General features: G+C 38.4%; 2 protein-coding genes and 1 long non-coding RNA gene across 10 annotated transcripts in view; 2 read left to right on the top strand and 1 right to left on the bottom strand.

Moving 5' to 3' along the window:
* The window catches only part of LOC134227108 (cadherin-87A), a 1,007,180-nt gene that overhangs the window by 731,718 nt on the left and 248,156 nt on the right, over positions 1-27,306 (bottom strand). The gene's annotated exons all lie outside the window — the stretch shown is intronic.
* LOC134212269 (protein D2-like) lies at positions 9,012-10,499 on the top strand. 2 transcript variants are annotated; one of them, XR_009979248.1, is made up of 4 exons: positions 9,012-9,395; positions 9,467-9,807; positions 9,885-10,237; positions 10,326-10,499. XR_009979248.1 is itself a non-coding variant. In XM_062690012.1 (3 exons), the coding sequence occupies exons 1-3, from the start codon at positions 9,312-9,314 to the stop codon at positions 10,033-10,035; spliced, it is 576 nt and encodes a 191-aa protein (XP_062545996.1). In that variant the 5' UTR covers positions 9,012-9,311; the 3' UTR covers positions 10,036-10,499. The 2 variants fall into 2 exon arrangements, 1 of the variants encoding a protein (XP_062545996.1); XM_062690012.1 differs by having other exon boundaries at positions 9,885-10,499.
* LOC134212227 (uncharacterized) lies at positions 24,178-25,794 on the top strand. The gene is made up of 4 exons (XR_009979231.1): positions 24,178-24,362; positions 24,435-24,525; positions 24,587-24,730; positions 24,792-25,794. It is a non-coding gene; the product is annotated as an uncharacterized LOC134212227 (long non-coding RNA).

The following is a 27,306-nucleotide window of genomic DNA, read 5'->3' as shown; positions in this document are numbered from 1 at the left end:
TCGGGCTTTGTACAACGGCATTTTTGCATTTAAGGATATAGGCACATGCCTTCATTGGATTGTATTCGCGCTATGATTTTCGATCTTGTGTTTGATGGTAATGCCTCGACATGAACAACTCAGTGTTACTTTCAAGCAAATGCTCCTATTTGAACCACATTTGGGACAAACATTCAATTCGTCTTGGGCTTCCCTAGAATGTTTGTGTACAGACTAACCCCAGTGACTGGTTGTGATGTTATGGAAGCAAGCTGTCTGTTCGACATATTTTCACAGTCAGATTTAGTCCGGGAGTAGGAAAGTGCTAGCTCTACTACAGCTCAATAGTAACCCATTTCAGACTGCTTGGCAGACTTATTAAGGCTTCCCTTTGAACAATGATGTGGTCCATTAGCATCCAGAAGAAAAAAAATACTCCAGAAGAACACAGAACATTCTTGGTTCATTGCGTTTGTTTGCAACTCGTGTCTGCACTTCACAAGCAGTTATTCAGGTAATGTAGTTTTGATTCACCATCGACAGCTGAAAATTGTTAAAAAAAAACTTTACACAGTCCTAAATTCGAATGATTGTTGACCAAATAAAAATTGGATGCATAGAAAACATCTAAACTGGAGCACGGTTAACTTGGATCTTCTCGCCTTGAGACTCCCTGGGATAGTTCGAAAATCGCATTTAGGAATCTAGGAATTTAGGAATTAAGGTGCAGGTGGGTTGAGTACCAAAACAAAGCTTTGAAAGTATTGGTACAATAAAAACTGTCATATACTGTAGTAGTATTGCTATCGTATTTATAAAAAACAAAGAATATTTGTAGGGTGGTTCAAAAAACGACCCAGCACCACCACGCTCACTCGATTCCGTCCCATGCTCCGAGTGTCCCTCAAAAACCGATTTGAACAAAAACTGGTTGAGCGCAAGCCGGTTCAAGTTTGTATGAAAACTAGTATGGGAAACTAAACCTTTTATTACACTGGCTACAATGCCTCCCCTTCAAACGCTGGCGAGAAGAGAACCCGCATAGCTGAAAGCAACATTCCTGAGACTTCACTGAACGAAAACCGCACTGCAGAAAAGATCCATTGATTACGTAACGCAAAAATAGCATTTTATACCCCACTCATCCCCACGTCACACTTTTTGTATGAAGCATTTGCCCCTTGCGCGATTGTGTAGACTAGACTAGACTAGAAGTATCTGCCCTTGGTGCGATAGATATCACAGACAAATTCTGGGTATTTTGTTGAATTGCACGTTTCACTGATGCCTTCTGAGAAGCCTAATGATCATGCTAAAGATTCGCAACCTCGCTTAAAATCGACTCCCAACTATTGGAACGACCATTCTATATGGATTGTCTATGGAGCTGAAGGTCTTGAATATTTCATCCAGTCATATGCTCTCCCCCCTCGCCATCGCCCAATGACGGAGTGCCAGAATCCAGAATAAAGAATGTGCACAGCAAAAAGTGGTCACCGGAATCATAGTGTTACAGAAAGGAATTTAAAGAAAAATTAACAACATAATGTTAATTTCATAGTGTCAAAGTATAATTGTAATACTTAATTAATTTTGTGCATTTGATGATTTGTATGCAAATTCCCGTATTTTTCTCTTGACACCATTCATGAGCTTTTGCACGGTAACATCCACCACTAATTTGGCAGCCTTTTGCCAGTTACGTCTGAAGCTTTTCCCATCATTTGTTAAGATATTTGTTTCTCATAGATTCCTTTTAACCAGGGCCCAGTACTTTGCGATCGGATGAAACTCCGGCGAATTCGGGGGGTTGGGTTCCTTTGGGACAATATTAACGCTATCAGCAGCGTACCAGTTTTGAGCCAGTTTTCCGTAGTGACAAGATGCTAGACCTGGTCAGAACAGAGCTGTACCTTAATGTTTCCGAATAAATGGCAAGAGTCGTTTATTCAGACATTCATCAACGTCATTTTGTGAATTTATTATACCGATTGTGACGGAAATGTCACTTCTGAGACCGCAGTCACATATTGCTTCCCAAACGAGAAATTTATTTGGAACTATGACAATTTTTTTCTGCCAAAAATGTTCTGCGAATCCTCCCCTTTGCATCGAGGTATAAAACAGTTATTACGGTTTTAGCGATATTCAACTACTTTGTAATGTCGCCGTGCGACATACCCGGATTTTCCACCTTCTGTGCAAAATGAGTTCGCGCACGTGTCATCGATTCGACGCCATTTTTCAGAAAAACGAAGGCATGTTGGAAATGACATTTTTACCATTTAACACATACATTTATCTTCATATTATCGTGTTGGTATTAACTTTGTGTGCACTGACAAAACTGTGTTGAGCAATTTTCGGTGACTACTTTTTGCTGTGCACATTCTTTAATGTTAAATTCAACTTCGCCATATCAACTGTCATACAAACCTGAAACGACCTGTACACGGTAAGCCTCTAATCAAACCAGCCCAAACCATCGGATAACACCCAAATTATAAATCATAATCGACTGAGCGTGGTGGAGCAAAATTATTTTTTGATCCACCCTGTTTATTAGTTTGCTGCTGTCGGTGCCGTTGTTTACATTCGCTCCGCGATCAGTTTTTAATCGCTTTTTTCGGGCAAAAATAGCAGTTTATATTAAGTTTTCGGTTTAAACAAGTGACTGATTTCGAAAATTGATGTTTAATTTGCATTCCATCAACATTTCGGGCTGTTCATGTGCGGAGAAGTGAGTAAAAACTTGATATTTTTAGTGCCCTTTGAGAAGAAGTGAAGTGCAGTGATAAACCCACCAAATCGCGAACGGCTAATAAATTGGCACGAAACTGCTGATTTATGATATTATTCGAGCCGAAATACATAGGACTCTTTGGATAAACATGTTCATTATCACGGGAAGTGAATAAATATGCTGTGAACAGGTTAGTATTTGAATATTAAACTTTGGTTCGATGCTGTTCGAAGCATTCGAATGCTGGTGGGAGAGGGGTGTGGGAGAAGTGGGGTTGACCAGTGGAAGGTCCGGCGCCATCTTGACTGCCATCGTGGTACTCTTCCAACTATGTCCTTAAGGAAAACAGGAATTCTGTAATTCGGGAATTTAGGAATTCAGAAGTTTTAAAACGCAGGAATTTAGGAACATGTAAATTTTGGAATATGGGGGTCACTGAATTTAGGAATTTAAGTATCAAGAAACTTAGGAATTTGGGGATTTAGAAATTTAGCAATTCGTGAATTTAGGAAATTGGGAATTTATGATTTTAGAAATTAGGAAATTTGGGAAAACAGTATCTTATGAAATAAGGCATTCATTTTATGAATTTTGGAATTTGGGAATTAAAGAATTTAGCAATTGAGGAATTTCTGAATTTAAGAATTTTCGAACATAGGAATTTGAAAATTTATGGACTTAAGAATTTGGGCATTTGGGAATTTAGAATTTCATGAACTTAGGAATTTTATCCAGGAATTCATTCTGAATTCCTTCAGGAATTTATTCTGAATTTCCTCAGGAAATCATTCTCAGTTTCCCAACTCGTTCTGACTTTCCCCAGAAATTCATTCTGAATACCACCAGAAATGAATTCTGAATTCCCTCAGAAATTCATTCTGAATTCCATGAATTTCTTCTTCAGTTCCACAAGGAATTCCTCTTAGAGTTCCATCAGGAATACCTCTCAGAATTCCATCAGGAGTTCCTTTAGGAATTTTTCCAGGGATTCCTCCTGGCGTATCTTCGGCAGTTCTTCTTTGAGTTCATTTAGAATTCATCACGGAGTTCATCAAGGAATTTTTCCTGGAGTTCCTGCCGGAATTTTACTTGGGTTTCATTCAGGATATCTTTTTGGAGTTCTTACAGAAATACTTCCTGAAGTTTCTCCGATTCTTCTTGGAGCTAATCCAAAAATACTACCAATGATCTTCCAGAAATTACTTCTGAAGTTCCTCCAGGAGTTTTTTCAGAAATTTCTCTCGGAGCATTTTCTGGAGTTTTTTTTTCCAAATATTTATCCTTTGAATTTTTCAGAAGCTCTTCCAAGAATTCCTTCTGAAGTTCTTTCAGGAATTCTTCTCAGAAATTTATCTAGGAGTTACTCCAGGATGTTACCGGCGGAAAACATTTGATTGTTGAATATACTCGAGTGTGGAAAATGAGAGATAATGTTTATAAAGTTGGAGGCGTAAACCCAACGGTCAATTTGGATGCGTCCGCGTGGCTGATCACAGTGCATCCAACCGAGTACCATAAAAGTGTGCTACCGACCAGGAAAAATAAAAGTATTGGGTTGACCGTAAGTAAAAACTTCATAGATTGGTTTCCATACTCCGAAAACTTCCCCAGCGTTATTACACCCTGAGACACGGAGCCAAAAGAGGTCGTTTGTACCCTCCTCGGAGGCTGCCGTTAGGCTCTAGACCAGCAGCCTGTGGTTTGATGCAAGTTTCCCTCTGAAATCGAGCCCAGTGGATCTGGGGTCGAAAAAAGGTCTTATAAGGTCTTATCCAGGAATTCTTGGAATCACTCACGCCTGGGGGGATTCAGAATGAATTCCTGGAAGAGTTCAGAATGAATTTCTTTAGGAATTCAGAATGAATTCCAGGGGGAATTTAGAATTAATTCCTGGAAGAATTCATAATGAATTTCTGGAGGAATTTCTTACAGAAATTTCTGGAGGAGTTCTTCCAGAAATTTCTCTGGGAGTTTTGTCTGGAGTTGTTCCAAATAACTCTCCTTTATTTTTCAGGAATTCCTTCTGAAGTTCTATCAGGAGCTCTTCTCGAAAATCATTCAGGAATTTCTCCTGGAGTTCCCCCAGCAATTCATCCTGAATTTTGTCCCGCAACTCCTGGAGCTCCCCATGAAGTTTCTTCAAAATTTCATCTTTAAGTCTCTTCAGAATCTTATCTAGGAGATACTCATCCAGGAATTCTTGGAATAATTCATGCCTGGGGAAATTCAGAATGAATTCTTGGAGGAATTCAGGATGAATTCCAGAAGTAATATGGGATGAATTCCTGGAGGAATTCAGATTAAATCCTCCTAAAATCAGAATGAATTCGTGGAAAAATTCAGAATGAATTCTTGGGGGACTTCAGAATGAATTCCTGGGGCAATTTAGAATGAATTCCTTAGGCAATTCAGAATGAATTCCTGGGGCAATTCAGAATGAATTCCTGGGGCAATTCAGAATGAATTCCAGGAGGACTTCAGAATGAATTCCAGGAGGACTTCAGAATGAATTCCTGGGGGACTTCAGAAAGAATTCCTGGGGCAATTCAGAATGAATTTCTGAAGGAGGTCAGAATGAATTTCCTGGTGGAATTCAGGATGAATTCTTGGAGGAGTTCTGAATGAATTGCTTGAGGAATTCAGAATGAATTCCTGGGGGATTTCCGAATAAATTCCTGGGGGAATTCAGAATGAATTCTTGGGGGAATTCAAAATGAATCCCTGGAGGAATTCAGAATGAATCCCTGGAGGAATTCAGAATGAATCCCTGGGGGAATTCAGAAAGAATTCCTGGGGGAATTCAGAATGAATTCCTGGAGGAATTCAGAATGAATTCCTGGGGGCATTCAGAATGAATTTCTGGGGGAATTCAGAATGAATTCCTGGGGGAATTCAGAATGAATTCCTGGGGGAATTCAGAATGAATTCCAGGAGGAATTCAGAATGAATTCCAGGAGGAATTCAGAATGAATTCCAGGATGAATTCAGAATGAATTCCAGGAGGAATTCAGAATGAATTCCAGGAGAAATTCAGAATGAATTTCTGGAGGAATTCAGAATGAATTCCTTGAAGAATTCAGAATGAATTCTTGGGGGAATTCAGAACTAATTCTTGGGGGAATTCATAATGAACTTCGGTTGGAATTCAGAATGAATTTCTTGGAGAATTCAGAATTGATTTCTGGCGGAATCCAAAATGAATTCCTGGAGATACTCAGAATGAATTCCTGGGGGAATTCTGAATAAATTCCTGGGGATACTCAGAATGAATTCTTGGGGTAATTCAGAATTGATTTCTGGGGGAATTTAGACGTCACAATGAATTCCTGGGGGAGTTCAGAATGAATTTCTGGGGAAATTTAGAATGAATTTCTGGGGGAATTCAGAATGAATTTCTGAGGTAATTCAGAATAAATTCCTGAGAGAATTCAGAATGATTTTTTGGGGGAATTTAGAATGAGTTTTTGAAGGAATTCAGAATGAATTCCTGGTGGATGAGTTCTAGATTAATTTTCGGGGGGTGAATTCCCGGATGAATATAGACTGAATTCCTGGAGGATTCCTGAATTATTTCTTGGCAGAATTCAGAATGTCCGTTATGAACTTACCTTTAAGATAAAAAATCACGTTAATAAAGTATATTTTTAAATCAGAATGAATTCCTGGAGGGGAAATCCAGAAGTAGTTCCTGAAGGAGCTTTAAGAAGAATTTTTGGAGAAACCGCAAAAAGGATTTACACAAGAGCTCCAAAAAGAATTTATGGATAAACGCAAGGTAGAATTATTGGAGGGAATCTAAGAAGAATTGCCGAAGAGACGTCAAGAAGAGTCCCTCGAGAAATTTCTGAAGAAACTCCAGGAAGAACTCCTGAGGGAGCTGCACTAGGAATTATAAAGTAAATTCCTGGAAGAATAGCAGAAAGAATTCCTGGATGAACCCCAGCAGAAATATCTTGTGGAACTCATGGAGGAATTCCTAGAAGAACTCCAGTAGCAATTCCTGGATAATCTTCTTACCAGAATCCCAGGAACGATATATGGAAGAACTCCAAAAGAAATGGATGAAGGAAATAAAAAAAATCTAGAGCAATTCCTAGGGGAATTCTATGAAAAATTCCTGAAGGAACTTTGAGAATAATTCCTGGTCTAACTCCCTGGATAAACTTCGGGAAGAATTTTGTAGGAAATTCGGGAAAAAATCCTGGACTAGCTCCAGGAGAAATTCCTGGATAAACTGCTGCAGGAATTCACCCAGGAGTTATTTCAAAAGTTCCTCTAGAAACGTTTATCTTGGAATTCTTTCAGAAGGTCCTCCGAAAATACCTCCGGATGATTCTCCGGGAATTCCTGGTGTTGTTTCTTCCTGTATTTCCTACATAAATTCCTCTTGAAATTCCTCCAGAAGATTCTGGATCTAGTAATTCTTTCTAGAATACCTTCCAGAGATCTTCAGAGAACTTGGTTCTTGGTTTTTGGTGGAATTACAACAAGAACCTTTCAAATTTATCCCAGACTGATTATTTATGTGCAAATTCTGGTATCTGGTGGCTTTCAACAAGCTCTGTGCGTAACAGCAGTTTTGCTGTTTGAAACCGAGAGCTCTAGAGGCTGCATAGGCACGACATATTACCACTTTACTGGATGTTCCGGAACTCTCGGAGGACCATAAGGTGGCCATCAGTGGTCAATGCAATATGCTTGCATTGATTTTGCTCTGATATTGCTACCACAAACAGTTTAGGAAAAAATCGTGTTTCACAAAATCGCTGTGATCACAAGTTCCGAATTTAAGGGACAAGCCAATGTATTGAAAATAGCACTTTAGAAAGGTCCGAAAAGTACTTTAGAGGCCTAGATCGCTTTCTTCTTTCATTTTGCATGTTTTTGCGGATTTTTTTTTTTTCAAATGAGAATCCTTGGGAAAAAACAATTATTTTTCCATAACTCCGAAATGCATTGTCCGATCGGACCAATTTTTAATAGCGAACAAAGGGAACGCAGTCACCGTCGATTGTTGCGAGTAAATCGAGTAATGCTAAGTTCCTAAAAGTGTGTTCACAAAATTTGAACACATACACACATACACAAACATACACACACATACAGACATCACCTCAGTTTGTCGAGCTGAGTCGATAGGTATATAACACTCCGGGCCTTCTATCAAAAGTTCTTTTTTGGAGTAATCCTATAGCCTTTCGGTACAACTTTGTTGTACGAGAAAGGCAAAAACATCCGAAAACTATATGTAATGATGTCTGTTGACCTGCCAGAAAGTTTGATGAATATCGTGAAACGAAAAAACACTTGTGATGCGGCTGTAGGTCATAAGTTCCAAACTAAAGAATAATGTGGATAACTTTACTCGTCAATTCTTCATTATTGAGCACCAAAGCAAACAGAATGTATCAAGATTACTTTCATATGTTGCTTGTAAAAATGTCAATTGGCCTATAATAATTTACCAATTCTCAATTTCTAAATCCTCACTGGTGATGAGTCGATACGTGATGAAAGAGTTTGAAATGATATTTTGCTTAGCACCCACTAACATGTATCCAAATTCTTGCTTTACTAACTAATCTAACTATAATTAAGTGGACGACTGGGATTCTCCAGTCTCAAGGAGCTGTGTCGCACTAAAACATGTTTTTATCCCTATTGATATCTCATAATTGTTATTCGCTATACGTTTTACTCAACATGCAATACAATCTACGAAGCATATCTACTGTCAACCAAACTGAGCATGTTATCTTAATTTCAATTGAAGTTTTAAATAACCAAACAATAGTTATTTGAATCTTTGTGGTAGTGCGAAACCTAGAATAAATATGAACACATACTGTGTATGGTTTTGTCCGATTTCGTTCACAACTATATGCATCTGAAGTACCAGCTACACTTGCCAGAATATTGTTGATCCACATAGACAGTGTGAATAATGTGGATCGTGTGCAATCGATCACTAATAGTGATAATAAATTACGTTAAATTTCCCGTCATCATCTATTATATTTTTTTTAATTATAAAAAATAGCTGAATTCCATAACAAAGTACAACGCCATAGACCATTTCCTTATCGAATGGCTAACCGATCAAATTTGATTGATTATGTTGTCCATACTGTTCGAATGCGTAAAAGCCCCTCAAACGATCAAAATAACCATCAATATGTTTGATTATTGACAATCGTTATAACTCGTGGATGCCTCAAAGGTGCAACACGGCGGTAACCTTCCACTCGCCCGCATTATCAGTCGGTCGTTCGTGCATTTACACAAACCAAACAGTCGTAGTGCAGTCGCAGTGTCGTACGCTCGCTCGGTGCAGCCCATGTGCCTCTGGGTGATGACCCACCACCACAGCGCAGCGTTTGGCGCTCAGCAGCATGGCTTGATATGATATGACCGAGCTCAACTCAGCTGTCTTGCTTGGGAATCCAGTTCATTCCACAAGAAGGCGTAGGCACCAAGCTGCTCGAGCGGCCAACAGTCTAGTGCGGTTGTTCGAGCGTGCAGCACACTTGTTTTGGTTACACGGTTGGTGGTTGAAAACTGTTTGTTTCGTTGATTATTCCATTTCGGAATGCAGGCCGACATCAATCAGATGTTTGCCGAGCACGATATCGTTCCGGTGTTGATCGATGATGCCCCACTGGTGTTCGCGAAGGTCAGTGTCGCCACGATCGGGTAAAATTGTTTTGGTGAAATCGCTCGTAAAGTTACGATTGGTAATTGCAGGTTGCATATCGTTCGAAGTTGCTGGTAGACGCTGGAAAGGAGCTAACCCCTGCCGAAGTCCGTGATGCTCCCAAGGTCGAATGGGATGCCGATCCGGTGGTGTTTTACACGCTGGTGATGATCGACCCGGATTCACCGAGCAGGACAGAGCCACTGAACCGGGAGTTTGCCCACTGGATGGTTGGCAACATTCCAGGAAAACACGTCGAGCAGGGTGAAGTCTTGTTCGAGTACATTCCGGCCTTCCCTCGGTCCGGAACCGGCTTCCATCGGTATATTTTCCTGCTCTATCGGCAGAACTGCCGCAACGATTACTCCGGGGCACCTCGAGCCTCCAGAAAGTAGGTCATCCAAATAGTAGTATAACCCTTTGACCTTCAATGTCTCATTATCTCCCTCCGATCGAACACAAAAACAGGAACCGAACGCCCAGGCTGCGATTCTCGACACGTGAGTTCGCGCAGCATTACAGCTTGGGTCGGCCGATTGCGGGCAACTTTTTCGTCGCCCAGTTCGATGAGTACGTCCCGTACATACTTCGGCAGTATCCCAAATCGGACGACTACTGACCGGAACGAGAGAGCGACACAGCCGTCGTTTTCTTTTGTGAGAAAGGAAGGTCGTTCCGCTCGTGTACGACGGAAAGCAAGGCAGGAAACATGAGCTCTCTATGGTTCAGATTTTGTTTACGTTTGACGTGTTTATTGTGGTTTGAGTTTCTGCTTTATAGGCTGTGATGACAGAGCGATAGGGCTGCGACGATTAGTTTAAGTGCGTGATGAGGAAGTGTCTTCATCGTGATTAGAGAGGCGATCAGCTGCAGGGCAGATGATAATCGCTAACAATCTTATCATTTTAGTGACAAACAAACGGACGGACGTGTGGTTCATAGTCAATGGGTGCGTGTACGGAAAAATGGCAATTCCTGATTTATTGGCGCTTTGTTGTTTCGGAATGAATTTGATGTTGTGAAATGCCGTAAAAATGATTGCAGAATAAAGTACCATCTGTTTTATTTTACCAATGCCGAAAACAGCTGCATTAGTCATTCTCCAACTTGTTGTAAACATTTAACAGCTGTACATTTCCACAATATTTGATATTAATGAGAGATAAAGCAAAATCAAAAAAATATTGATGGAAATCAGATTGTGAGCGAATCGAAGAATAATCGTAGTCAAAATAATTTTTGAATTGAATCAAATGGTAATCGAAAATGAGCCAAAATCGAATTTCAATCGAAGTATTAAGAAACACAATAAAAAACCAATAGAAATTCAGCACAAAAATCTAATTGGAATCTAATCGAAACAAAAACCTGCCACAAACTTATTCAGAATCAGAATGCAGGGAAATTGATTCGAAACTATATTGAAGTCCAAATGAAATAATGACTGAAATCGAGCAATATTGAATTAAAATGGGATCAAAGAAGAATCGAAATTGACTGTAGATTGCCATTCAAATAAAAATGGAATGAAAATAATATGGAATTCAACCAAACCAAACCAAAATCAAATGAAGTTCCGTAACGAAATAAATCCTAATGAGTTATGAACAGAACAGAATCGACATAGAATCGATCTCGAGACGAGTTTGTACAATCCCATTGAATTCCACCACTTAATTGTATCTTGGCAGATACTTATTTCGACTTAGTCGAGTCAAGTACGAGACACTGAAGACGACCTTACTGTTGAGGTCGAAATACGTATCTGTCAAGATGCAATTAAGTGGTGGAATTCAATGGGATTGTACAAACTCGTCTTATGACAAGTGAAGACATTCCACTAAAAAGCTCAAAATAATTTTCCTTATAGAATCGATGTTTTTCAAATCAAAATCGAATAGAAAAGCAATAAAATTTAAATCAGAATCGATAAGACTATGAATCAAAATAGAATCAAAATCGAATCGAAATTGATTTGAAATCCAATCAAAAATTGGGTGTAGATCTTCAATAAATTTTGAATAAAAGAGCTAATTGAAATCGACTCTAATTGAATCATGTCTTAAGATCTAATCTAAATGAATTAAAAACGAATCAAAAATTAAACGTGTTTGAACCAAAATCCAAACAAATTCGAAACGAAAACAACTCAAATTCGAGTCTAAATCAAGCCGATATTGAAATAAGAATGAAAATCAAATTGAATGAAAATGGATTACCAAATAAAATCAAATTTGTTTAGGAATTTTGATTTAAATTGGATAAAAATATAATTAGAAATAGAACCACCCTGGGCTTTGGATTATAATTCTCCACAAATATTGATATATTCTAGGAGAATTGTAATCTGTGCTGGTAGGAGTCTACGAACTGGGGTTGGAATCTATTTGAATACACATGAAGAAAGTGGTGTAGATTATGGGAATTGAATTGTAAGTTCGTATACTCCTATTCGGTTTCCTCAATGACCGACAGGGTGCGTGCTACATGTCGCGGATAGAAGCTAAGGGAGGTGTGGTATAATTCGACTGAATTTATTGAATAAAGAGCCTTTTAATAGTCAGTCAATTGTGCTTAGCCTCCTATTGTGTTGTAACTGAATAATGTCAAAATAGATAATCGATACAGACACCTCCTTTCACAACAATCTATAATTCATTTGAATGTATTCAACATTGGCTCCGTAGCTTAATGTCCTATGCGACATAGTTTTGAAGATACTATTTAGCTGATCCAAGTCTAGCATCCTGTACTAGAGAGTTACTTTAGAAGAGACTTCTCATAATTTTATCGTAGTCAACGTTTAAGTTAAAAATAAGTTATAAAATGGAGTGCTCATTATTTCCTGCTAGATCAGTTACAAGACAACGTGGACCACATTGAGGAAAAATTATTCAATAAATCGATATTATCGTCGAAAGGCCCAGCTATGCTGTAACAAAATTAATCACTTATTGTATAAATCTCTAACTGAAATTAGAAAAAACAAGCTACTTAATTAAATCCGACTGATATTAAATATAACACTACACTAATTTGAGAATCCCATTTAAAAGAACCTCATAAATAATAAAATGACATTTACTAATATCCATTCTTTTCATTATTTTCCTCACTATCTAACCCGATCTCAACTATAATAAATTATGATGGAGCTTCGAAATTAAAAAGCCAACACCAAATGCAGCATGATCCTACTAATATCGTCAGGAATCGGAAGAATCTGAAATCTGGTAAACACTTATTAAGGCTAATAAGTGGTAAGTAGATAGAAAGAATACATACATGGTAAGTGCAAATAACTTATAAATTTATCATATTTTTATTCCATTGCGTAAATGTATATATCATATGTGTTTACTTTGTAAATGATAACCGTACTTTGTTTATATATATGCACATTTGTGAAAAACGTATATTATATATGTTTCTGTGAGTGTGTATGTATATTATATCAAAACAATAACCTAAAAATTGATTTAGGAAATATGTGAAAGGTTATGTGGTTAAGTGTTGTTTAGGATGGTTACTGAGAAGTGCAAAATATGGTTGATGTAAAAATTGATGTAGCGGTGTTGGCAGTCATGGGTGAAGTGAATTAAGTGAATCGACTCATCATTAAACACACGACTGCAGTATATGTTCAACAAAATCGTAAGCAGTGACTTATATACTTATTAATACTATGTTTGCACTACGGCCTGAATAACATGTTATTCAAATTATCGACAAAAGAAAGCTCATCAAGATAGCCGAATAACATGTTACAATGCCCTAGTGTGAACATAGTATAAGTCGTGACGTGAATTTGGAAAGGTTGAACGGAATTATGAACAAAGATGGTGCCGACGATTTGGTAATTTGGTTTTGACCGTTTGGTGATTTTTCGGTGACTCGTTTCTGAGGCTGGTTTCCTGCTTAAGAAAGTTAAGATAGAAAGAACGATACGGTGATAGTGACCGCAATAATTTTCGGTGATCATGATGACTATGTTAACATTGACGTAGTGGTAGTGGGTGAATATGATGCGTGATTTCATTGTTTATACTGAGTGAAATGATTCGTAGTGGCAGAAAAACTTATATACTTTTGTAAAGGTAAAGAAGAAGAAAAGAGTGATGTTGATATTAGTGATGGTAGTTTGACAATACTAAGTGCTTATAATGATGGGGGTGGGCTGTTATACAAATCCTTGTTTTCATCAACACGGCCCATAACAGTGACCACATGAGCAACATCGCTTAGGAACGTCTGTGTGATGATGAAAAACGGGAGGCTCATAGAAGCCAATATGGGCGGGGTACAGTGTAGATTAATAGCAAGGGACAGCTGCCATTGTAACCACCACAAAAAAAAAAAAAAAAAAAAAAATTAGAAATAGAACCAAAATTGATTCGAAACTTGTTTTTACATGTAACTTTTAATACTACTCTATAAATTTATTTTTTGTAGTTTTGAATGTTTATTGTTTCAAGTAAGAGTGTTTCTAAATGTTCCTGGGGCATTTCGTTGTTTGCCCAAAACATGTTGAACATGAACAAAACATGAGGACACCTCTAAGAGAGAGGACAAGTGCGTTGGTTGCCTGTCTCGTACAACCACTGCGGAAACCCACAGTATTATATAAAAATCGACTAAACTCGACGAGCTGAGAAGATGTGTTTATGTGTGTACACAAATGCTAAGCGAAATATTAGACAATTTTTCATATAGTAACTAATCTTTAACTGATTTTCTCGCAACAAGTTGCATTTTATAGGGGATTAAGCCTTGTAGATCAATATTGAATTTGATAACGGTTGTTGCATTTAAAAGTTATGAAGGAAATGGTGCATCGAACCATACAAGATTGGTGTCCTGACTAAATGCGAGAAAAAAAAATGTCACTACGTAGTCTCATAGGGTAGGGGAAACTTGATCCCTTTCTTTTAATTTCCGATGTATCGATGTATCTCCGATGAACGCAGATTTTCCGGCTGGGGAGCCTGTAGGAGTGGATAGCTTCGTTCTTAGCCTAAAACGTTTCATGCGACTGCTATCCCGAGAAGCACATGTCAGACTAAAATGGTTGCAGCAACTTGATTGTGACTAAATCTGGTCGCATATGAATTTCAGTAACTTATGTGGAGTGGAACATGTGTGCTGCTAGGGATTTCGCTATGACTTCTCACGAAAAACGATTAATGGGTCTGTGAAGGGCAATAAACCTCATTAGCCTCTCCCAAAATCTTAAGAAGGGTTGGGAACCTGTAGCAGGGGACATTTCTCGCGCTCATTGATTGATTTGTTTTCTTGGATGTTTTCTTCTTATCGAATTTCTGAAGTTTTACGTAGATTTTATGGATTGGGGTGATAAAGGATGGTTGTATCTTGCACCAGAATAATCAATTACGGATGTAACTTTTAATCCAGCTCAGTTACTAATGAAAGGAAAAATCAATGAGATTTCCATATTCAGACAGCTTTTTCTTCGTGGATCGTTAACACTCATGAACCCTCAGGGGATACCTTGGGAGGAACCTGTTGAAGATAACATTTTTTTTTTTTGGTGTTTCACGAATTATCTGCTATAAATATAAACTAAATTGTAATTAAATTGGGCATGGAAAGATACCTGGGCAGAAGCCATGAACAGAATAGCAAAACATGATATGATTTTGATTGACATAAGAGATAAAAGAACAGTCAACAATATCAAAAATTTGCACCGAAATATCATTTGAATATCAAGATATGCTATGGATAAGAACAAACTAATGGCACATATTGATATTGATCAGTTCTTACAAATAGCATAACTTGATCTCCTCATGATATTTTAGTGCAAAATATTGATATTACCGTCTGATCTTTTATCTCTTATATCAATCATGTCAATATCTCATCTTGCTATCTTATCAACATTTGATATCAATGAGCTATTTTCGTCTACTCGGGTATCTACAACGAAAAAAACAAATCTTACAATTAATCCTGGTATATACAATTCTGCAAGGTTTTAATAGATGTAAGCTTTTTATACAGATACTGTAATAAAATAATACGATTTTTGATTATTAAAGCCTTCAGAAATGTATATGCCAAAAGTTCATACAGTTTATGTAAGGTTGTTATGCAGAACTGTATTAAAATCGGCCATACGCTGGTTGGGTGTAATAAAATGAAATAAAATTGAAATCGGAATAGAATCATATGGAAAGTTCGAAACTCGATGCTATTACAGACTGAGTATAGTTCTGTATCTCCACGATTGTCGTGCGATTCGCTCTAGGGGATGGGATCCAATCATGCGCATTTAAAATATGCTACTCACGATCCTTCCTATCGAACCGGTATGCTAACCTCAAATACGACCAAACGCGCACTAATTAAATCTCGGGTACTTACTCAAAAGAACGTATGTGATTTTGTAAACAAATATACAAACGTTGATTTGTCCAATCTGATGACACTCCCAAACCAACACCACCAACAGGTAGCTGAACCATCCTCCTATCTGTCTATGGTGATGGTTTGCATGGGAGGGCTATCAGAACGTTCACAAAGTCACATACGTCCTTTTTAATAAGTACCCGAGAATTTATTTATCGGCCGCACAAAGCAGATGATCGCGCGATCGTTCTGGGAACATCTCGAAAACACGAACAAACCCGCACTGATTAATTAATTTACCGGCCAAAACAGTATGTCTGAATGTCTGGATTTGACACAAAATCAATCATCGTTAAACAATCGATTTCGAATGATTGAAAGGAATCGAATTGATAATAAATGGTAATAGATTCTAAAACTAGTCGAAATAGAATTAACAATAAAATAAAATTTACATTCGTTTTAAAACGCATTTATAATCAAATCCATCGGAATCGAATTAAAATCGAATCAAAAATTGAATTTAAATTGATTAGTAAAAAAATTAAGTTTAACTAGAATTTGAATCAAGCCAAAAATGAATAGATAATAATCTAATTCAATAAAAAATATCAAATTAAAATAACGACTGTTTTTGGATAATTTTTATTTTGACATTCTTACAAAAAACAAAACACTTGTCTTGAGGCAAAGAAATGAAGGGCAACTAAAGATAAATTGTGAACTTCTCAGAACAGACATATTATGTTTCATTTGACACTTGTTCGACTTTTAATAAGCTGCTTCGGAATAATTTTTATTCTAAATGCTCTACCTTCTTGAAATACAGTTTTACAACCCTCAAACAAAAGCATCTTAAGGACGATTTTAATCTAGCATGAGTTGAATCACATCAAATTAGTACCTGAAAACTTTTTTATTTTTTTTTTTTTTAAATTGAGTGAAACGATACGATTTGGCATGAAAAACTCATCCGTGATGCATTCCTTATTGATTTTACCAACACTGAACAGATGAAAAGAAAACTTATTAAGTATAACTTACTTATCGTTGTCAAATTAATACTGCGCTCTGTCGTCATGATGAGCCCTCAATTCACTATAACCGTCGTTGCGAGATGTGAACATAAACAGCTAGCATAATGAAAAAGTAGCACATAAATATCAACGTAAACCGAAGCAAATCTGTTGATCATCGGACACATTCCGTTAGATTATGCCGTAGTCAAACCATATTGAGTAATCCTGAGTTCAAATCAGACTGAAATTGTTCACATTAATGCAATGTTTACGGTAATCATCACAACATCATCATTCATGTAATTTTTGTCTGCCTCAAGTTTGCCTGTGTCAAATTCAGAGGTGCGGATTCTCAGTATCACTGACTAAGATTTGTAGGATATTGATGCCATTGCACTATGGTCCAGGATACAGATTTACGCGGAAAGATGAATTTTACGCCAAAACTATATTTTTTAGAAAAAACTGTTGTTCTACAAAATTGTTCGACATAGTAAGGTCATCATTAAGGTTCTTCCAAAAAATAGGGTGGCCCATCATATAAAAAAAAATAGAAAATATTTTTTTTATTTCTCATAATATTGACATGTTATGTTCTACAAAGTTGTAGCGCAGCTTATTCCAATCAATTTAGCTAAAAAAAGTTTTCTGTAGCTCTGTAGGTTGGCTGATTTAGAGCAATTTTACCTAATTGTATTAGGGTGTACCTAAAGAAAACAGTATTTTTTATCTACTTTTTTTGTTTTAGATTTCTCGAAAAAGTCGTCTTCAGATGACTTTTAGAGCTAAAAAAAATGCAACTTTTGATGGGTGAATACGCTCAATATATTCTTCCGATCAAAAGTTATAATCGTTTTTCTGTCAAAATGACATTTTTTTCATAAGTTGATATCTCCGCTTAGGGCAGACCAAAAAAATATATTCACACGGCATCTGGAAAAGAAATTATTATTCTTGATTATGTCAAAAAATTGGGGATATGTTACTTTTTTATCTCAAGTTTCACCAATTTTACTAAAATCATCTTTTTTTCAAATAAATTGATATAACTCGACAACGCAAGAAGATACAGACGATATTCTTATAGCAAAACACGCGTTTTAAAAAGCCCCAAAAGTCTTCAGGAGGTGAGATTCGTGAAAAATAAAAAATGAAATGAGCAGATCATAAATATTCTTTTTTGAGGGACACCCTAATCCTGGTAAGTAAAATTACTCTAAACAAGTGAGCTTAAGAGCTACATAAAAAGTTTATACAGCAAAGTTGATTGGAAAAAGCTGCGCTACAACTTTGTAGAACATTTTATGTGTGTGTGTGTGCGTCATCCTCTATCCCTCACCCAACTGGGGGTGTTGATCAAGTAGTACTACGAATAATTTGATCAGATCTCATGCTCCGTAATGGTGCCCTTTTTGTTACGAAGACTAGTACTACAAAAAGGATTCACTTCTGCAGAAAGAAAGGTTTCTTCAGTAAGTGTTGGGAATGGGATGTACTAGATGTTCATAACAGGTACAGCAAAACTTCACAAGGACGCCCTTATTCGTACTAACTACTCAGGGAGTAGAAGGTCGAGAAGAGCCATCGTTGCTAACTAAAGCGTGAACCGGATACCTGGGACTCCCACAATATCCGCGGCAATAGCAGCAAACGATGCCCTGTACGTATTTAGTGTTAATTTTTATTTTTTGAAATGATGAAGCTATGAAAGAAGGAAAGGAATAGAGCTGGAACGTGCTCACCAATGTAGTTTATTCACTATCGAAGGGGCTCCACTCGTGAATAGAAAACACCAGGATCATCCGACACATCCACTTTTTACACCTATTATTTTCATTTTTCAATTTGGGTCTGCGAATAAGCCACTTCGTTGAGCACCACATCGTTTAAGGTATGTTTTAAATTTCATTTGTATCCGATCGCTACGCCACTATCTCCAAAATCACAAAATCTTCACACTAACCACATCACAACCGATGGAATTATATTATTTCACCAATGATTTGCAAACGCGGAACTTTGTCACGTGAACTTTTTTTAACAATCGTTTGCGGTTGTTAAAAACTCAACTCTGTAACAACTCTGCGACACAATTTATTCTGCAATTTATCTTCTGTGAGTTATCGGCAGCCGAAACGGAAAAAAAACGCACCCTGAAAATTTTTGACGTCCGTCCGTCGCGCACGGCACACTTCGATCCCACTTTGTAGAACATTTTATGTCAATGCAAAATAAAAAAATAAAAAATTCACATTTTTATAAAATGGCCCACCCTATTTTTCGGTAACTCTATAATAAGGTCCCAAGTATCCAGAACAATTTTGTAGAACAAATTTTGTTTCTTAAAAGTATGCTTCAGACCGAAAATGCATCTTTTCTCGTAAATCTTGCAATACGATGATAATGATAAAATTTATAAAAAGTGTTTAAGCTGTAGATTTTTTATTTTTCATTTCTCACGAATGTCTTTTGGGGCTTTTCAAAACGCGTGTTTTGCTATAAGAATATCGTCTGTATCTTCTTCCGTTGTCGAATTATAATAATTTATTTGAAAAAACATGATTTTAGTAAAATTGATAAAACTTGAGATAAAAAATAACTTATCCCCAACTTTTTGACATAATCAAGAATATTAATTTATCTTTCAAATGCCGTGTAAATATTTTTTTTTTGTTCGTTCTAACCGGAGATATCGACTTGTGAAAAAAATGTAATTTTGACAGAAAAATGATTATAACTTTTGATCGGAAAAGGATATTGAGCATATTTACCCATCAAAAGTTGCATTTTTTTGAGCTCTAAAAGTCATCTGAAGACGACTTTTTCGAGAAATCTAAAACAAAAAAAGTAGATCAAAAATGCTGTTTTTTGAGGTACACCCTAATCCAATTAGCTTAAATTGCTCTAAATCAGCCAACTTAAGAGATACAGAAATTTTTTTGTTAGCTAAATTGATTGGAATAAGCTACGCTACAACTTTGTAGAACATAACACGTCAATATTCCGAGAAATAAAAAAAAACATTTCTAATTTTTTTCATATGATGGACCACCCTATTTTTTGGTAGAACCATAATGATGGTCTTACTATTTCGAACAATTTTGTAGAACAACAGTTTTTTCTAAAAAATATAGTTTTGGCGTAAAATGCATCTTTCCGCGTAAATCTGTATCCTGGACCATAGTGCATTGCCTGTTCACACTCTTTTTCTAGCAAACTGAAAATGGTTAGCAGCAAAAATCAAAGATAAATAAAACAAAAGACCTCTTTTCTCATCGCACACACCACTCAGCCCGCAGTGACAGTGCATTGAGCTGACTCGCTGGTGCGTGAAAGTGACGGCCCTATATAAATGCATGGGTGAATACCACAGAGAAACAGACGTCTCACTCAACATATGTTCCATCGTACACCTTTTTAACGGTTTATTTAAATTTTTGTAGGTGGTCAATCGGCCACCGATGACGCTTTCATCGATTTTGCTTGTGTTTGACGTTTGCAAACTACCGCCATCTGGTTTCCGCTTGGCCACTCATCGGGATTTTAGCATTGGGCGACAATGTTTTCGATGACTTGGAAAGACAAAAAGCGTGAACGGTACGCGTTATTTCTTATCGAAAATGCTTAAAGAATCTTTCACAGGTAGACGTGTGCGCCACCGCCGGTAGTTTTTAGCAGCACATCGATATTTCATTTGGCTGAAATGGACATACGGTCGAAAGTGTTTTTTGTCTTAACTGATTATTTTAAGCGGATCGACATTTTTTGGCCATAAAACCCGATTGGCAATGGCATTCCCGGCCGCCTTAAGCTCAATGAAAATTTCAGCCAACTATTTTCGACCAATCGTTTCGATAAAATGTCCAATTCTGCCAAATGGAATTCGGCTAAATGACAACCGACCAAGTGGCATTTAAACAAATGGCCTTCGCCGAATGACTTTCAATCAAACAACGGGAAAAGCCATATGGTCGAAAGTTGTTTGCATATGTCATTTGGCCGAACAAACCGTTAGATCGAAACTCATCCGGACAAAAGTGTTATTTGGCCGAAATGAACAACTTCGACTTAAAATGTTGTTTGGCCGAACGGGTCGAAAATTTTGACTATATTATGTCAATGATATGGAAATGCTAATATCATCTTCCAAACTTAGACGCACATGTTCATGATAGAATTAGAGGCGAAAGTATAGAATTGATACGGCAGGCATGAAGAATGTTTTTATAGAAGTCGATTTGAAAGCAAGCGGAGGGCAATATTTGTGATGGCACATATCGCACGACCTTCCTTCTGCCAAGCTCCCGTATGAAGGGGAAGAGAAGAATATCAGTGTGGAAGCTGATTTGTCTAGACCAACATTTGAAAAGGGCTTAACAGCCAAAATTTATCCCTTCTGATTCTTCGTCTACATGTATAGCTATATATGTTGACAAAGAATCGGAAGGAATAAAATTTGGCTGTTATGCCCTTTTCAAATGTTGGTCTAGATATCTCCACTGGCAAAAAGAAGGTGGTTTGATTTGCTCATATGCCATCGCGTGCGGAAGGATTTTCTATCGACGAGTACTGTCTCCAAATTTCTAATATGACATCAGCATCTAGTCGAATAGGATTTTTATTGCACAGTTCTATTTTCTCATTGCGTCCGTCTCGTCGCAACCAACTTGGCTGCCTCGGAGAGAACAAAGCAGAGAAAGGCACTGCTGCTGTACCGTCGACCAATAACAGCTGAATTGATGAATGCCCCCACCAAGGACCTCCAGGACAGCACCAACATTGGATTCATATTTCGGACACAACATTTCAAACTTCGGACAACAAATTACACAATATTGAGAAAAAAATGCAAATAATTATCACTAGATAGCTCAGACTGACATTCAATTATTCCGTCACATTGAATTGACATGGATTACTAGAATGAAACTATCCTAAATAAAGCTAAAACTATGAGTCCTTTCAATTCAGCTGGATGAAACATTTCAATGACGTATTTCTGAAGACCTCACATACAAATTGGTGTGTCCGAAGTTTGAGTATGTCCGAACTTTGATTATCCACGGTACTCCTATCGTTTTGTTCTGTGCGAGCCTGTGACAAGCGCGGTGCCATCATCATCAATAGCCATAGACCGCTGTCATCATTGAAAAGTAGTATGAAAAAAAATTGTGCCCGGACATCCTGGCTACGATTTGGCGATGGGCTAAACAATAGCATGACAGTAGCCTGGTTCTGTGCGGTCTAAATAAAAATGAATAAATGTTTTATAGCGAAACATGCAAATTTGCAAGATCAGGGTTACTTTGTTCTGCTTTGGACGATTCGTAAGTAAATTAATGAATATATTTTAGTAACTTAAAAGCATAAACTATTATTGACGAACGCTCTATAGTGTCCAATAGAGCTCTTTATGTTTTATCTTACCCACTAACACAAACTTTCCTTCCCGAGACATCTTTGAAGATAGTATGGGTTCCCTGCATCTTCACTAGTAGATGTTGAACTTACATTCCTTCTCTCCCTTCCATAATTATAGGGACCTGGCCAGCTATACAACTGTTATTGTTAAGGAAAAGGTACTAATCCCAAGTACCAATTCGCTACAATATACAGTAGATTTCCCAATTGATCTTTTTTTATATTACTCGTTCAGCAACATTTCGGCCAAACGGCATTTTCGATTACATGACATATTCGACCAAACGACCTGTTATGGCAAACTGCTTTTTTCTGCAAAATTACCAGTTCGGTCGTATGTCACTTTTGGCAAAATGACATTTTCGGTCAAACCTTTTTCGACCTAACGTTCAATTTGCCTGAATGACTTTCGGCCATATGATTCTTCCCCTCTTTTACAAATTTCCCGTAAACTTTCCGAAGATTTTTTTTTAATGAACAATACTGCCCACAATCACATATTTGTCCCATATGAATAGGAAATCCAGCAAAAATGGGTCTGATATGCGATCATTGGCGGAATACAAAAAAATTCCCGTAATTCATAGAAATTTTCCCTAGAAATAAAAAAACTCGTACGAATTTCAAAGAATTTCCTGTGGAATTCCATGTTCTAGTATTTCATGTTCTAGAGAGTTTTCCGTGAAAACGTGTAAGAGTTGCCCGCGGATAGTGCAAAGAATCTTATGTGAAAATTTTGAAGAACTACCCGCGGAAATTCTGAATAATCTTCCGTTAAAACTTGGAACAATTTTCAGTGGAAACTCGGAAGAATCTCCCACGGAAGTTCTAAATAATTTTTGAAGAAATCAAAAAAAAATCCTTTCGAAATTCCAAACAATTTTCCCCGGGAATTTCTTCATTAGAAATTCCAAAGAATTTTCCGGGGAATTTGAAATAATTGCTAATGGAAGTTTCAAGGAATTTCCGAAACAAAAACCAAATAAAAATGATAAATTTTGAAGAATTTCCTGAGAAGATATGTTGTGTTGTGACGCCCAAAATCCAAAACGCCTTCAATGAATATTCTCCCGGCTTGTGATCAAAGCAGCTAAAGCTAGATTTGCGATGTTTTGTTTATATTTAAAGTTATGATATTCCTAGAAAATATGCTTTACTGAACAGAAAAACACATTTACAAAATTTAAATTAGTTTAGGTTCCCTTCTGATGATTTAACACACGAACGGGTTAATAGATTTGCAACATTTTCTCTCCAGTCGAATCGTTTTGGAATCTGTAAGGTTTGTATGTACAAAAAGTTGGTTAATTTAACGGGCAAACGTACAAAATCAGTAGAACACTTGGTAGAATACAACTTTGCGTCAGTGGGAAACAAAACAATTGCACTAAAATTGATCTAGAGTGCGGTGCTGCAAATAGCTTAGAATTTGACATTTGCTTCACAAACACCCAGGCCTGGCTGGGTATTTTTCGCTAGTAATCTAATAAAATGTTGAAAAGCTTGTTACGTTTTGATTTATCCGCATATGCAAATATTGAAATTCCTATAATATCGTCTCATTAAACACAATTATGTCACAGAATGACATTAATATATGCACTGACTCGTGAGCCGTAGTTAGAGCACCCCTGTCCAATAGTGCACTACGCAAATAGCCAGCCATAGAAATCACATCGTCTCACCAAAATGCAGCTCGTATAAACAACACAAGCGCAAGGAGTCGGCACAAACATGAAGCCGTTATCACCGATGGCGATGGCACAAACACAGATTCACGCGAGAGCGAGAAATATAGGACACACTCACACAACCTTCGTTACTCGCCATAGCATCGGGTGGATCGCAACGAAGAGATGGTGTTGCCCATCACAGATACCATTGTAGCTCTGTTCGTAACAAGAGAATCGCAACGCTTTACAACCACTAAGCACAAGCGCGGTCGATCGCCAAGTAAAACACAATTATTCGCACTAGACCCGCGACGGATCGTGCAGGGAAACGTCTCCGAATTCCCAAGAAAAAACGAAAAGTACCTAAATTCGCAAGTGAAGTGAGGTGCGCGATATTTGATTACTCCAATTTGAAAGGGAGCAACATCGGCGAAATTTAGTGGGAACATTTTGTGTAACAGGTGAGCTCGGCCTCCTCGAAATCTTTTGTCCGTGACTAGTGACAAAACGACAGCCATTTTCTTCTACTTTAGGGACGGAAAAGCGCGTGGTCTGTAGCGGAGAACATTGGAAGCCTTTGATTGGCACACCTAAGCACTGGCTTAAAGGGACACGGGATCCAAGGTGAGCAAACCCAGCACCGGATGAAAATCCACCGTATTAAACATCCATCTCTGGAAAATAGGTATCGGCTAATTCGTCGTCAAGAAAGCTTTGCGTGACACGGACGGTCGCCTCGATTGTGAGACCCGGGCTGGAGGAAGTAGGTCACGAAGGAAAATATCGACGGGGCAAGGGACAACATCGACGTCAGAAGGTCCTCAAACAGGTGAGCGGTTAAAGTAATGTTTTGCCCATTTTCCATTATAATCGCACTCTTCCCAATGCAGTGCCCGTGGTGACGATCAGTGGTGAGCCGCCGCAGAGCGGCGATCGATACACACGCGAACCGAATCCAGGTCACGAGACCACACGGCATTAAACAGAATTTTGATTTCGGTGTTATCAGCGAAAAGGAACCCCGTCGAAGGGTAAGTCCATCGTGTTTAAGCTTACGGATAGCATTCCTAAAGGCACCATCATCTGCAGGGCTTCTTTGACATATCCTAACATCGTGCCCGGATACCATAAGAAGAGCGGAGCGAATCGCGACGACGGCCGGACCGCTTACTGGGACCGTTCTTAAAGTGCCTGCAGTGTGAATCGGCGGCGATCAGCTGTGCCTGCAGCGTTCATCGGCGGCAACCCGCAGTGCCAGTAGGGTGAATCGGTGCGCGACCAGCGGTGCCTACAGGGTAGATCAACGTGTGAATAGCGGCGCCCACGGTAGGAATCGGCATTGAAACGGCAATTCTGGCCGGCTGGACGAGCAGTCGGTGGCTTTCACTCCATTTGAACGGCGACACACGATTAGCAGATCGGTGGTCAGTCAACGCCACTGTTCCGTACGAAAAAAAAACTAGATGAAACTTCTGCGAGCAGTGAATTTGTCAACAACACGCTGAGCACTGAAAACGACCAAACCACCCATCGCCACCCACCGAACGACTGCAACATCAAAACAAATTGCGATGATAGTTAGCATCAGTCATGTATATGACAGGAAACACTATTGATGGTGCTAACCATCTGAATGAACATGGCCCGAATGAATGACATTTACGTGAGTGAACGTGAGCTACTCTTCTCAGGCAGTGCAGCCAAATCTTCTTGAATATTGCAGATCTTTCTATTTTTCGAACATTCCAGATAATTCCAGCTCTTAAAATTAAAGTATAAATATCCTAGCTCGATGCATAACGAATCAGTTAATTTTCTACCGTCGCGAATATACCTCGTAGTGTGTAAATTAAGTGAATGTAAAAATAAAGTAGTGATTAAGTTAAAGTGAAATCTGATGGTGTTGAATCTTTTATTCCGAATCCCGAAATACAGTCCATCCGACCCAACCGGAGTTGGTCACGGTTATAGCGCCAACATAGTGGTCCTTCGAACCGGATCCAGTGCCGCCTTTGAAAAGTGACAACACCATAACCGCCAGACACGTTTGTGTGGTAACGTGTATCCAACGTGTATCGATCCGAGGAACAGCCGCAAGACCGTCGCGTGTGAATTCATTTCGAAAGGTTCCGTGGAAAATCCGATTCAATAGCGTTTCCGAAAAGTGCTTTATGAGCAACGTCGCGTGTGGAGTAGTTTCGAGAACTTCCGTGAAAATCCCTATTATTGCACATTGTGAAGTGTTTAACGTTTCCGAAATTCTCGCCACTATGGATCGCACACTTATGACCAGGTCAGCTACTAAGGCTGAAGCCGAAAAACAGAAACTACAAGAAAGGTGTACCAACTGGGAGACATCCGCAGACGCAGTAACGCTGAAGGAGCTGTCATCCCTTTCCCGCCAACGAGATCAAGTAAATCTGAAACTAGCGAGAGTGCAGAGAACACTTTCTTCTGCCCAAGATCATATTAGTCTTGCTCAGCTCAAAACCTACATGAAGAAAGTGGATGATGCTTATTCCGAATTCAGCGCTGTGCATACCAAACTCGTTGCAGTGATTCCGGATGAAGCATTTAGACAACAAGAAGAAGTGTACATTGCCTTCGAAGATCGTTATGATCATGTGCGAACAGCTATTGAAGAATTGATGATGGCATATGCATCATAGCCAGTTAAAACCCAAAGCTCACAGCCCCAAGTACTCGTGCCGCAGCATCCATTAAAAGCGCCCATTCCCGCATTTGATGGCTCCTACGCCAATTGGACAAAATTTAAAGCCATATTCCAGGACTTGATGGCTAATTCTGGAGACTCGGATGCTATTAAGTTGTATCATCTGGACAAAGCTCTTGTTGGTGCTGCTGCTGGGGTCCTTGATGCTCGAGTGAAGGAAATTACCAGCAAGCGTGGGACATTCTTACCGAGAGATATGAGAATAAAAGGATCATTGTGGAGACGCATATTCGTGGCCTTTTCGACATCCCGAAAATGTCTTCAGGGTCATGTAAGGAGTTGCGACGTTTACTAGACGACTGTACGCGCCATGTTGAGAGTTTGAAATACCTTAAGCAGGAGTTTCTAGGCGTTTCCGAGTTGTTTTTAATACATATTCTTACCTCCGCTATGGACCATGCCACAAGGATGGCGTGGGAAGCAACACAGAAAAAAGGTGAGCTGCCAAAGTATGTGCAAACAATCACGTTCCTTCAAGCAAGATGCCAAACGCTAGAAAACTGTGAATTAGCGTTTACGGAACTTAAACTGAATCCTAAACAACAAACTACATCGAAGGCAATCAATATAAAAGTTCACGCCGCAGCAACAGAACCAAAAGGGAATTTTGCGATTTTTGTAAAGGTTCGCATTTTAACTACCAGTGTAACCTTTTAAATACACTGCCGTTT

The sequence above is a fragment of the Armigeres subalbatus genome, chromosome 1, assembly GCF_024139115.2.
Source record: "Armigeres subalbatus isolate Guangzhou_Male chromosome 1, GZ_Asu_2, whole genome shotgun sequence".
Classification (NCBI taxonomy): domain Eukaryota; kingdom Metazoa; phylum Arthropoda; class Insecta; order Diptera; family Culicidae; genus Armigeres; species Armigeres subalbatus.
The sequence above is the reverse complement of the archived record's forward strand: the minus strand, read 5'-3'. Positions and strand labels throughout refer to the sequence as shown.